The sequence below is a fragment of the Puntigrus tetrazona genome, chromosome 11 (genome assembly GCF_018831695.1).
Source record: "Puntigrus tetrazona isolate hp1 chromosome 11, ASM1883169v1, whole genome shotgun sequence".
NCBI lineage: Eukaryota > Metazoa > Chordata > Actinopteri > Cypriniformes > Cyprinidae > Puntigrus > Puntigrus tetrazona.
The window spans coordinates 24,370,286-24,382,562 of NC_056709.1; the positions used below are offsets into that span (position 1 = coordinate 24,370,286).

Consider the following 12,277-nt stretch of genomic DNA (forward strand, 5'->3'; position numbering starts at 1 on the left):
GTCTATATTTAATAGCTACTTTTTATATTTTTACACTATATCACCAAAAGTATCCTTCTAATTAATAGGTTGATAACTTTAGTAGTTTTCGGTTCAAGGTCAGCATTTAAAGTCACACCAGATGTTCACCTGGGATCAGGACCAGTCAAGTTCTTCCACACTAACTCGATCAATAATTTCTTTTTGATCTTTTCCTTATACACAGAGGCGTCGTCACGTAGAATATATAAGAGTCCTGTCCAAAGTATTGCTTTAAAATGAGAAGCACACAGTTCCCTAGAATATCATAATATTTTTAAACATTGAGATTTGTACTCTTGGAAATGACTAAAGTAGTCAAACCTGTTCATTATTAGGGGGCGTCCCAAGTCTTTTGGCAATATAGTGTGTATTTACATTGCCGTTCTAATTTGGCATCACACTTTGGTCTCTGGGCATTATCACAGAATTGTTTCTTCAGCGGTCATGCATAATTTTTTGATTTGTTTAAACATGTGCCAGACAGATCTTTGCTAAAATTGTATGTGTAAAAGCACTCTGATATGGTTGTCGGTTAAAGAGCACAGATCTGAATGAGAAATCCATATTTGAGCTGTCCTTTTGGCAACAGCTTTGTTGACTTTAGGCTTTGGACTTCCGTATTGTGCCTGCATAGGCCTCTGCTGGCGGCCGCCCAGCGAGTGTGTCAGTTTACATAGGACAATGTGTGTGAGAGAGATAGACTAGTGGAAATGGCAGAACACCATACCGTAGTGTGAAAAACCATATCCCGGCAGACCAACTGGATTAGTCTGGATTACAAGTCAGCACATTCACCTGAGGCCAAGGTGGGCCGCGAGCCCTCAAACCTGTAGGCCCGCCTGAGGCCTTGCCACAGCAACCAGAAGAGCACGTCGACTCTGCCAGCGTGCGCTGTAGGGGCTCGCTGTGCTTTTTTTATTCAAATGTGCCTGCTATTGATCAAGCTGTGCCAGTGACAGATGTCTCTGTGGCTGTGTGAGTTGAAGACCCTATTAAATTTCTAAAGGTTAGAGAGAGAGACAGACAAAACAATGAGAGAAAGATGTAGAGGTGTAGAGAGATGTGGATGGAAGCCTAGACAGAGAGTGAAAAACACAAAGACGGGTAAAGAGAACCCAGAGAGAGAGAGAGAGAGAGAGGAAAATGGTGTGTCAGAGACAGAAAGATCTCTAACAGACCTTCCAGCACTACTTCGAGAATTAGGTTGAGCTGGGGGCCAACAAATGCCCGCGCCGCCCCAATTCGGCACACAGGTCACCTGATTATGCGGAGGTGCTGAAAGGCCAGACAGTCCTGCGGTCTGCGCATCCAGCTCCGGGATTTAATTACACTCCTCATTCCTGGGCTATCGGTCGGATGCGTCGAGCACATTCACCCCAGCTATTGATTGTGCAGGCAGAGACCAGAGACCGCAAAAAAGTAAACGGGGATTCGGATCGATGGTACATTTCACGTCTAATGAGACACCTGCGTTCGTTTCGTCACCCTTAAAGGGCTTCATATTTCTAAATGGCTTCATTTTATACTCGGCTTCTCTTCCCTATAGCATTAGCCGGTGTGGCTACACAAACAATAGGAGATCGATTTGTCTCCTGTATCGATTCTCTTTGTTAGTGGCGCTACTGGAGAGTATTGACAAATGAAAGTTTGGTCATAGAGCCCAAGTCTTTAAAAGTTAAAGCGTTTGATTTTGTTTCGATTTGCGTTTGGGCAAATATTCAAGCAGAACTTTGAGCGCAGTCGTTCTGCCTTCCTCTTTAAAGGTCAGGTGTCATTTAGAATTCACCTTTGTGTCATTAGCGGAGTGTGCGGGTTGCAGATCAATGTTTTGAGGAACGCGCGATGTGCCGTATAGGAAATGCTAAAGTGTTTTATTTGAGAGTAGCTCACAGTGTAACCGAGCCGTCCTGACTCGATTACATATTTCGAATGATTCAGCACCTCTACGGGAACCCGTATCCACAGAAATACCATCTCAGCTTTTAAGAACCCTGGATTGCAGGCGCTTTTTGCGCTCGGGGGTTCATGCTCCGATAAAGCATGGTGTGAAATTTAAGTACTGGATAAGTGAAGCTGGTTATTTTTGATTGACAGGAAGTATCTTTCTGGGTCCGCCCCGTCTGTATCAGGAGCTGCAGGAGTTACAGCATGACCTCTCAGTGGTGGAGCAGGTCACTCTGCTTGTGGGAACTTTACAGGGAACGTACCAGGTAAATACTGTTCATTACTATATGTACGGTGGGCAGAGTGGGAACTTGAAGGGAACTGACCTTATACATTAAAAATTAGGTGAAGTTAATTAAAAGAATGACTCATAAACTGAACTGTGTGATCAATAAGTAAATGATACTTTTGATACGTTTTGAATATATAATGCATATGTTATAAATGCATATTAAATACATTTGTACATAAAAATACATTTTTAAAAGCAATTGTTAACTTTTTATTTATTTTCCTTTTTTTACATTACTGTGATGTAAAATAATTTGTCAGCATTGTTTCTCCAGTGTAAAAATAATATATTTTATTATTTATGATAATATTTATTATTGTTATTATTATTGAATGTTGTGCTGCTTAATATTTTTGTGAGAACTGTGATAAATTTTTTTTTCAGGACTCTTTGATGAATAGAAAATCCAAGGGAACAGCATTTATTTGAAACAGAAATATTTGTAGCATTATAAATGTCTTAACTGTCATCAATTTAATATGCCCGTGCTGAATAAAAGTTCCAGTTTCTTTCAAAAGACAAAACTAACTGATCTATCTTACTGACCGGTATTTTCAGTTAATGTCTGTATTCACTTACATAGGTATGTGAATTTTAAAAATAAGATCCGATGTGTTTTTGAATAAATAAACCGGATTTTCATTATATAAAAGCCCAAGTGTCCAAAAATGATGATAAAGAGCAACATCCAGAAAAAGATCAAGGTAGAATACAATAAAGAGCAAAACAAAGGCAGTATTAGTCACATATGCTGCAGCCATCTGGGGATGGAAGCCTTTGGGGTGACAGAGTTTTCAGCGTAATTAAATTGTGATCAAAGTTCGGCAACATCATCAATTGGTTATCATGGCATCCGCTTGATAGTTGGACGGCAACATGGGGAAACCTTCATAATCTGATCTGGAGTTAATGTACAGATGGGAGATAGCTCTAAACAACATGTCTACATTGCACAAGGCTGCTCTCAAATCAGGACAGCTCCCCTGATGGCTTGGCAGTCACTAAACCAGTACAAAAACAGCTAGATTGCTTCTGTTACCTCGGAGCGTTGTCTGAAAACAGTAACAGAGCTTTGTTTTGCATGGTTTCCTGACCATAGCCATGCCTTTGGCCTTTCTCCAAATGACTAATTCCTACCCACAATCTAATCAGAATATAAATGTGCAGCAAATAGAGAATGAGTGAACTTCTGCAGACCTCATTGATTTTGGAGATGTATTTCAATTGGATTTGACTTTAGGGAGGTATGAATAATGCTGTTCACTTGAGCTCACCGTTTATTTGAGCTTACAGTTGGAACCGTTAGAAACTTGTAGAAAAAAGGTTTCTCGAACTCCAAATCAGCATTAGAGTTTTACAAGGATTCCAGAAGAGTCACGTGCCACTGAAGACTGGCATAATGATGCAGAAAATTCTGCTTTGCCATTAAATTGTAAAACAAATATTTTAAATTGTAATAACATTCCACAATATTACAGTGTTCTTTATTTTTACTTGAAAGTAGTTATTTCAGCTTTGGTGAGACTTTCAAAGAAATAGTGTAGTCATATATACTGTAGTTAAGATAGCCCAAAAATCATTGGCTGTCAGTTTAACATAACATGTTAACTTAATTAATTCGTTTTAAAGATATAACGTGGTGATAAATCTTTTATCACAGACCTATCCACAGACCTGTACGTCATCTTATATTTCATACAGTTTACTGTTCACAGATATAATAGACAACAACTCCATTAAAAACGTATTGGGACAAAAACTTTTCCTGTATGATTATATAATATGATAAGCAATCTCACACCAGCAGCAAGGGCTATCACCCACAAGTGCTGTTTTTGTCACAAAGAACATGAGTGTAAATGTGATTTTGAACAACAGTTCAGTTAATAGGAAGTTAATATATTGAAAAACATAAAAAAGTGTTTAACATTATTGCCCAAACTGTTGTGCATCTCCAAGCAGCACAGACATGTTTAGTTTCTGAATGAATCTGTGTTTTGAACAAATTGTGTCAATCAATAATTCAAAGACCCATTCACGGAGAAGGCCGCCTTCTTTAGAGCGTGATTTCATTTGGGGGAAAAAAAAAAGGGATCGTTCACCAAAACTAAATAAATATATTCTGCCATGATTTACTCAACCTCATGTTTCAAACCTGAATGATTTACTTTCTTTTGCACAACATTAAAGAAGGTATTTTGAATAATGTTGGTAACTTGGTTGTTTTATTCGCTAGTGACATTCATTGCATTAAAAGATTAAAACAAGACAATTTTATTATGTTTCATTTACATAAGACCATTGTAGCCTAAACATTTAACTCAGTTGGTTTAAATGATCTTTTGTGGGTATTTTGACGGCTAAAATTTGTTTTATTTGCGATTTTAATGTAATTATTTGCAGTATTATTTATTTAGTGTATATATATATAATTTTCACGTAATATTGGTGCAGTGTTGGGTCACCATTTCGTGTTCAATGTGAAATCAAGGTCCTCAAGCATATCTGTGTTTGTTTCTAGAATCTGAACACCGCAGTAGCACAGGACTGGTGTTTAGCACTGCAAAGGCTGATCCGCATCAAGGAAGACCAAATTCAGAGTGCCAACAAGTGCCGTTTACGATTGCAAGTCCCTGGCAGACCAGACAAGTAAGTAAACGGGGCAAAAGCTTCTCTGCACGTTGACAGAGTTATTCATTTTTCTTCAGCAGCCTCAACAAAATGCAAAAGAGCACATACTGATGCATCCAGGTACTTGATGTAGCCAATTCAAACAACACATTTTCCTCTTCTTGTTCTCCTGATAGATTGCATTTGCCTTCAAAGTAGTAAGACATGTTGCTAAATGGCTTTTGAGATCTGAACAAGAAAAAACTATTTTGTCTCGATTACGCCACAGCTGGATTTCAGACTGGCGGTCTCGCACATTTCACTGGAGCAGGTGATCCCAAGCGGCACCGAAACATAATGGCCAATGACAAACATGTTAATGTTCATCTGCAACAATGTTAAGATGATGGAGGAGCCCGGCGCCATGTTAATTTCCCCTAATGAAAGTGCATTACCCGGCTTTATTTGTGGCGTGCATTAAAAGCCTGCCCCATGTCACCTTTAACGAACCCGAGCAGCAAATTACAAGCCTAATAGCATGATGGGAAATCATTAAGTGATAGTTCTCAGATTCGGAGATCAAGGAATGCTGGAGGTAAAGTTACACAGCTCCTTTCAGTCTGGGAAGTGCTACATTATGGCTAGTCATAGAGCTTATTCAATTCATTTAACTTAGTCTGGGAGCTGCTGTTTCCCATTTGGAGCAGTAGTGTCATTTCTCTTTGATGCGCAGACAGGGGCTTTAATGTACTCTTATTATGTCACATTAAGAGTCAGTGAATGTAAATGTGTCAAGGCGGAGGCTGCACATTTTTCACAGTGCGCTGCACCTGAATGTGCTTATCTTAATGATGCAGAGTGAGAGCGGAAACTTCACTCATAGAATCGGCCGTGGAAGGAAGAGAAATGAAGACAGATTAGTGGAGGATTCAACTAAGAAAAGAGCTGAGGAGATGGGAAGAACATGAGAGAAGAGAAGCGGAGAGCAAAAGAAGATAAACTGGAAACCACAGAGCAGTTGATGTTCATTTAACCGTCATGTTCTGTGTATATTTGAGAACTCCAAAGAGACTCTAATGATTTACATGTAAAAATAATACAAATCATGCCACTTTAACACTGACGTTTTTCTTTAAATTCACTCGGAAATCACATTTCTGCCATTATTTCCATACAAATTAAATCCCAAAACAACATTAACCCCCTTTACTTTCATAGACATTTGTTGCACATATTAAATGATGTTTGGAATGACATGAGGGTGAATAATTTATTTTTTGGATGAATAATTCACTAGTAAGTAGTATTGGTTTAAGACCCAAAGGAAATCTCTTTCCTGTTCTCCAACCAATACACCCTTATAGGTTGTTTGTCCAAATCCCTGAAATACGACTCATCGGAGCCTATACTACTATTGTGCCCTTATCGGCAACAGAACGTTTTCATATTAATATCTTGCACTTTTTGTTATCTGCATTTTTGTTATATGCATGCTTACGTCATTTCAAAACCGATTTAACGTGACGGTCATTATTTTTATGCCCACTAGATGGGGCTTAACATAAATATAGGTCTTAATAAGGTACTTGCACAAATGACCTACAGTGTTGTTTTTTTGTTGGAGGACAGGTTTCGGAAACTTGAGGGTTAAAGCTGTTATTGTATAAACTAATTTACGAGAAGGTTCAGGCACAAAAAAATATTTCATTTCATCCTTACTCCCTGACTACAAAGACAAATAGTGCCTTGCAAGCTGAGAGGAGGTGCAAGGGACTGATTTTCTGCCATGGCGCATGGTAGAGACTCAGCAGAACGTTTAATCTCCGTGTGCTTTCTCAACCTAATGTGACAGCCCAACCGGCCCAGAGCGGCTCAGTACCCTGTAGTCCTCCCAATATCTGTCAGACCCCTGCTCTTCAGGCCTGCTTGGTTGGCTCACGTTCTGCAGAACTCGCAAGAGCAATCTGCTCAGTCAGATGTTCACTAGAACCCCTGCCCTGCTCCCAGAACAGATCTTCCAAAACAGTCACACACCCTGAATTTTCCAGTGCCTTCGTCAGCCTGCTGTGATGTCATAATGCATCGATGTCATTAGGACAGGGAACTGAGGTTTGTGTTTCGGGAAAATACCAAAATCAAATGATTAAGTATTCTATAAACGGTATTGTGGATCTTTAGTGTGAAATGTGGACTGATTCCCAAACATGAATTCAGTTTGTTTAAGAGCTTAATGTAAAGGTGTCATAGTTACACCGTAGTTATACATTTATGTACTGAATAACATTATTAAACTACATGCACATACTGTATGGTTAGGGTTTGGTTTTGTCTTACTTGCTTATAATTGTGTTTGACTAATTGGTAATGGTAAGTACATGCAACCTGTGTACTATAGACGCAGTTACCATTAACTGCTTTTAGTAACTCAAAATATGCTATAATAGAATATGAATTCTAAATGGATCTTATTAGCTGATTCTTTTTAGTAATCAAAAATATGTTGCATGACAGCTTTCTCTGAAAAAAGTATATACAGTATATATCAAGTATATACAGTGTTGTTTTGAATTTGAAATAGCTTTTATGATCACAGCCAGTGTGAACTATTTGAAATCCTGAACAATTTAAATAGCTTTTATTTGAAATCATAAAAGCTATCCTGAACAAATTATTTATAGTGAATCAAAAACATATCTGTAGATCTCTATATTAGGCAGCAGACAAGAATTACATTTCTTCTTTCCAAAGATTTGTTCCTCAGAAGTTCTAAAATATATTTAATGGAGGCCGTTAATGAACCACAATGGAAATAAATAAAATAGAATAGAAGTGAATAGAATAGAGCCTAGTAGAGCTGTCAGAGCTATAGTGCTCATTTGGCTGATGTTAATTGAATCTGGCTCACAACATTTCCTGAAGGCCAAAAAAATCTGTTAAGAAGAAAAGAACATGATCGCAGCAAGGCAGAGAAGAAAATAAAATCTTTGAGTACAAAAAAAAAAAAAAAAAAAACTAATTTAAAACCTCTCTCTCTCCTTGGTTCAAATACACTAATCCTCACTCTCTTTACCTATCCTTTTCTTTAACAAACACATGCATACAGATCCGGGGAGAGAGGCAGTTCCCAGCATGCATCCACTGTTCTTTGTTTTTCACCTGCTGTTAGTCTAGGAGCCTATTCTAGCATCAGATAACTCCTCTCAGCAAGCAGCAAAAGGGGACGGTGACACGTGGAAATTTCAAAGCGCTGCCATGGAGGCTGATGCACATTCACCAAGCAGGGTAATTAACGTCACCCATTCAGCTTGCTGCAAATCTGTGTATGCGCCTATGAGTCCTGCCAGTTACACATTATCAAAAACATGGCGCGTTGATTGAGAACAACATATTAACATAGTATACTGACAGATGGCCGAAACAGAGGCAAGCCGTCAAGTTTTCCTACTAGAATGTTGTTTTTCTTCTAGGTCTACTGAGATCTATTCATGCATGACATTTAAATCTGCTTTTTAGACACATATAATGCAATTAATGTGGTGTCTCTTGGCTTTTCACAATTGAAAATATTAATCCAAGAGCATTCATATTCCATCCTGGGTTAAACACAGTGTTCCTGGGTTGCCAGGTTTTGCAATTTAACAGTGTTCTTTTTTTGTGCTTTTTTTCGAATGATGCTTTTGTTCACGGTGGCTTGCACTGCATTACAGGTATGCATTTTGTCACTTGATGCATTCCCTGGGAATTAAACCGGTGCTACTGCCTGTATGAGCTTCAGGAATTTGCATATTCATGAGGTTCAGCCACACTGATTGGACAACTATAGATTAGCCAAACAGATTCTGTCTTCTGAAACACTGGGGAAAAAAAAAGAATTACAAAAAAATGTGAAAATAATAATCACTCAAGTTAATGCATCTGCTTTCAACGTTTCACTTACATCCCGAAATTAAACGCAGCGTGAAAGTATATGAATAATTAATTAGGTAACGACTGAGGCAGTTTATGATTGGTTGTTTGTGAATAAACGACTTCAAAGCCCTGCTAACACATTGGTGAGACTTTGCTTAACCCAGAGTTTAAAAGAGGCCTTAACTTGGTTTTAAAGAGATGTTAACCCAGGGTTAAGTGTGAATTTGACAGGTCAATTGATCTTGGACTAATAGGAGTGGGGTTTATAGAGCTTACAGGCATAGAGTGCTTTCTCCAAAGCCACTTCCTGTGTGATTTACAGTCTCCTCCAATCGGCACAGAGAAGAGCTGAGTGTCTTGCTTCCATTCCACCATCTGTCCTGTCATTCTGCATTAGTGTCACACACATGCCACAGCACTGACCTGCAGCCATAAATCAGTCTGTTCTCTGCTCTCCGTTCTGCCCTTTCTGCCTGGGAGTCTGCCTCCTCCGCTGTTTCTTTATTCAGGCCGCACAGAGACACACAAACTCGCACACCCTCTCGCAACCACCCAGATTTTCAATCAGCCAGCGGGAGGAACCCAGGGCCATTCTGTTTATCGTGTTTAGACCGATGTGGGTGCCCAGCTTTATCCCAAGAATCAAATTAAGCAAGGAGCGCGCTAACTTCGCTCCGAACAACCAGCCCTCCCCCTATCCCACCTCTTTTTGCTTATTTTTCCCCATGAAACCATTGTGCTGAGTGAAGGAAATCTGTGAGTTGTTGTTTGCATTTGCCATTCTGGGAAGGAGCCAAGCATCGCCTGAATTTCAGTCGAAATTCGATTTCTTTATCTCGGCGCGTCTTCGAAGGTTTTAGTTCATTCTTCTATATCTGTGTCTCCGCACTTCACGCTTTTCTTCCAACCTTTTTTCTTTCTCTCGCTCTCTCTCCGACTAGTTCCCCTGGGTTGGAAATGAATGCCGAGCAGGCAGAGGCTGCTGGTGTGACAGTAGCCAAGGCGGGCGTCATCGTATTCTCCAGTCAATTACCTTCTAATGATGTTTGAATGTGAATTGCTTTCCGTGTCCCTGAGCCTTTGCTGAGAGTCTCTCTTTTGCAGGCACCGTGTTAGAAATGAAGTTACAGTATTTTTACAAGTGTAGAATGGATTCCTGGCTCATTGGAGACATGGACAGCTTTATTAAGAAGCATGCAAAACTACAGTTTGGCATGTAGTTTTTTTTTTTTTTTGTTTGTTTTTTCAAATGAAATAATAGGAAACACAAAAACACGTGTACACAAATACACAAGTGTATTACAGTAAATTATGAACAAAAATTATATTCGCAGAGATGCTTTTGGGTGCATCTGTGATTTCATGAACAATTTTTGACTTATATTTATTGGTTGATAGGACTTTGGAGGGGTTTATTTATTTGTAGAAATATTATAGAGTGCAAATTATGTTGCTTTATTCAGAAGTTATCACTGATTAATAGCACATATTGCTTCTCCTAATTAGTTAATATGCATATAAACAGCCTTTTAAAGGGGTTTTGGGTCACCATTGACTTCCATCATAATAGGGAAGAACAAAGAAATTCACACAGATTACTATTCCTTTTAATGATTCCTTTCTGAAAACACATTATTTTTCACATAATTTACCTTTATTCCACACCGCTTTGTTCCTCCTCTGAAAAACACAATGACATAAAGTACATTACCATTTAAAAAAAGTGAAATCACAATCAATCGCCCCTTTAATTATGGCTGATACTAAGACATGCAAAGATAAAAGAAAACCAAACTGGACACAGGAGCAGCTGTTGCTTCTTGCCCAACTGCTGAAAAGAAACAAGGATATAATCAAGGCTTAACCCAAGGCAATACCTTTTATAACAGTTCATTATCGTCAAATATATCTAAAACGTTTATGTTCTGAGGCATATTGCAGCCGTTTAGGGTAACCATTCTTGGTTTTGGTGAAATCCTCTTCCCTAATTTTAACTTTTTCATAGATTTAAGAGCTAGTTTTAGTGCTAAAATGCATTTTGAAATACTCTTAGAGCCAAAATTAAGGATTGTTTTGTTCCTTCTGTATCATGTCAGACAGATCAAGACAGCCAGATATACTGATTATACAAAGGGTGTGTAGTGATTATGATTTTTATGAACACAACTGTGCTTCATTAGACAACTCGACTCTACGGATACATCCGAGGTTTAGCTAGAGTTCATAACGATGGAATACAAAAACGGAATCCGTTTTCAGTTTTAAACGGTGATTCTTCAAAGTCGAAATCTAGGTGGGTTTTTTTCTGGCCGATCTCGTTCAATAACTAATATTAAAACTTGATACCATCAGAAGCAGACGGTGCTCAGTCATGCTCGCTCATTCCCCCCCTCGTAGAAGGCATTGCTGAAAAGTTCTGGTCCATTAACCTGGCTAAACATCTTGGTGTAGAATGCAGATTAACTCAGTATGCTCACCTCGTCTTGAGACCCGACCCAATCCTTCCTTCTCCACATAACCCCACATGCCACTACATCCATGGGGCTTGTGGTCTGCTTGACCTTCCCACTGTTTCTTTGATTAAGTTAAGGACAAAATATGTATCTACACGCTGTCTTCATCTCTGCTTATGAGAGGGAAAAAGCAGACAGCACAGACTTCATGAAAAATAAGACTCAGCACACAGATCCAGACTCAGCTTGAGATCAGGCTGTATTGGAGAGAGTGGCAGCTGCTCTCCCCAGGGCTCCTTGGTGCACTGCAGCAAAACTATTTCACTGTATTATTAATACTGATAATTAAGGGACCACCATGTTGTGGTGTGTTTTAATGAATATTTTACAAGATTATCTAACTCGGAAGGCCATGGCAACACTCCCGTGTTGGGTAGATCAGTATATCTCACCACCTGCCCCATGTTTTTGTCATGTCTTGTAGGTCTGGTCGTCCTGTGAGCTTCACTGTGGTCTTCAACACACCAAGCCCCGTCAGCAAGATCTCCTGGGTTAACAGGCTCCACTTAGGAAAAATAGCACTGAGTAAGTTTGAATTTTATCCTCATGACTAGAGTTCTGTTGATCCAAAACATTGACTGATTAAGATTAAATTAATGAATAAATAAATAAATAAATAAATATATAATGGGTTAGACTAATAATAATATAATAATAATTGTTGTTGTTATTGAAAATTCTTTAGAACCAGATGGTTTTTTTTCTCCTTCCTGAGACAAATGTGTGTGCTTATTATGTGTGCGAGATGTATGTATGTGTGTGTATATACACGTGTGTGTGTGTGTGTGTGTGTGTATACAGTATGTATGTGTGTATATGTGTGTGTATATATGTGCATATGTATGGACATTTTAACATTTATTTTTATTCAACATATTTAATTTATTTATATTCAAAATATACATGTAATATGTATACAAAAAATTATTTTGGATGCAATTAATTGCGATTACTTGTTTGACACTAGTAATAATAAAATATAAGTAAT

General features: G+C 38.6%; 1 protein-coding gene across 1 annotated transcript in view; it reads left to right on the top strand.

Annotated features, from left to right (window-relative positions):
- Window positions 1–11,843, top strand: part of LOC122353804 (rho guanine nucleotide exchange factor 10-like) — a 41,763-nt gene extending 29,920 nt beyond the window's left edge. The window contains exons 17-19 of the mRNA XM_043251671.1: window positions 2,116–2,231; window positions 4,779–4,906; window positions 11,714–11,843. Coding sequence (XP_043107606.1) covers window positions 2,116–2,231; window positions 4,779–4,906; window positions 11,714–11,843 — 374 coding nt within the window. The remainder of the gene's footprint in view (window positions 1–2,115; window positions 2,232–4,778; window positions 4,907–11,713) is intronic.
- The last annotated feature ends 434 nt before the right edge of the window (window positions 11,844–12,277 follow it).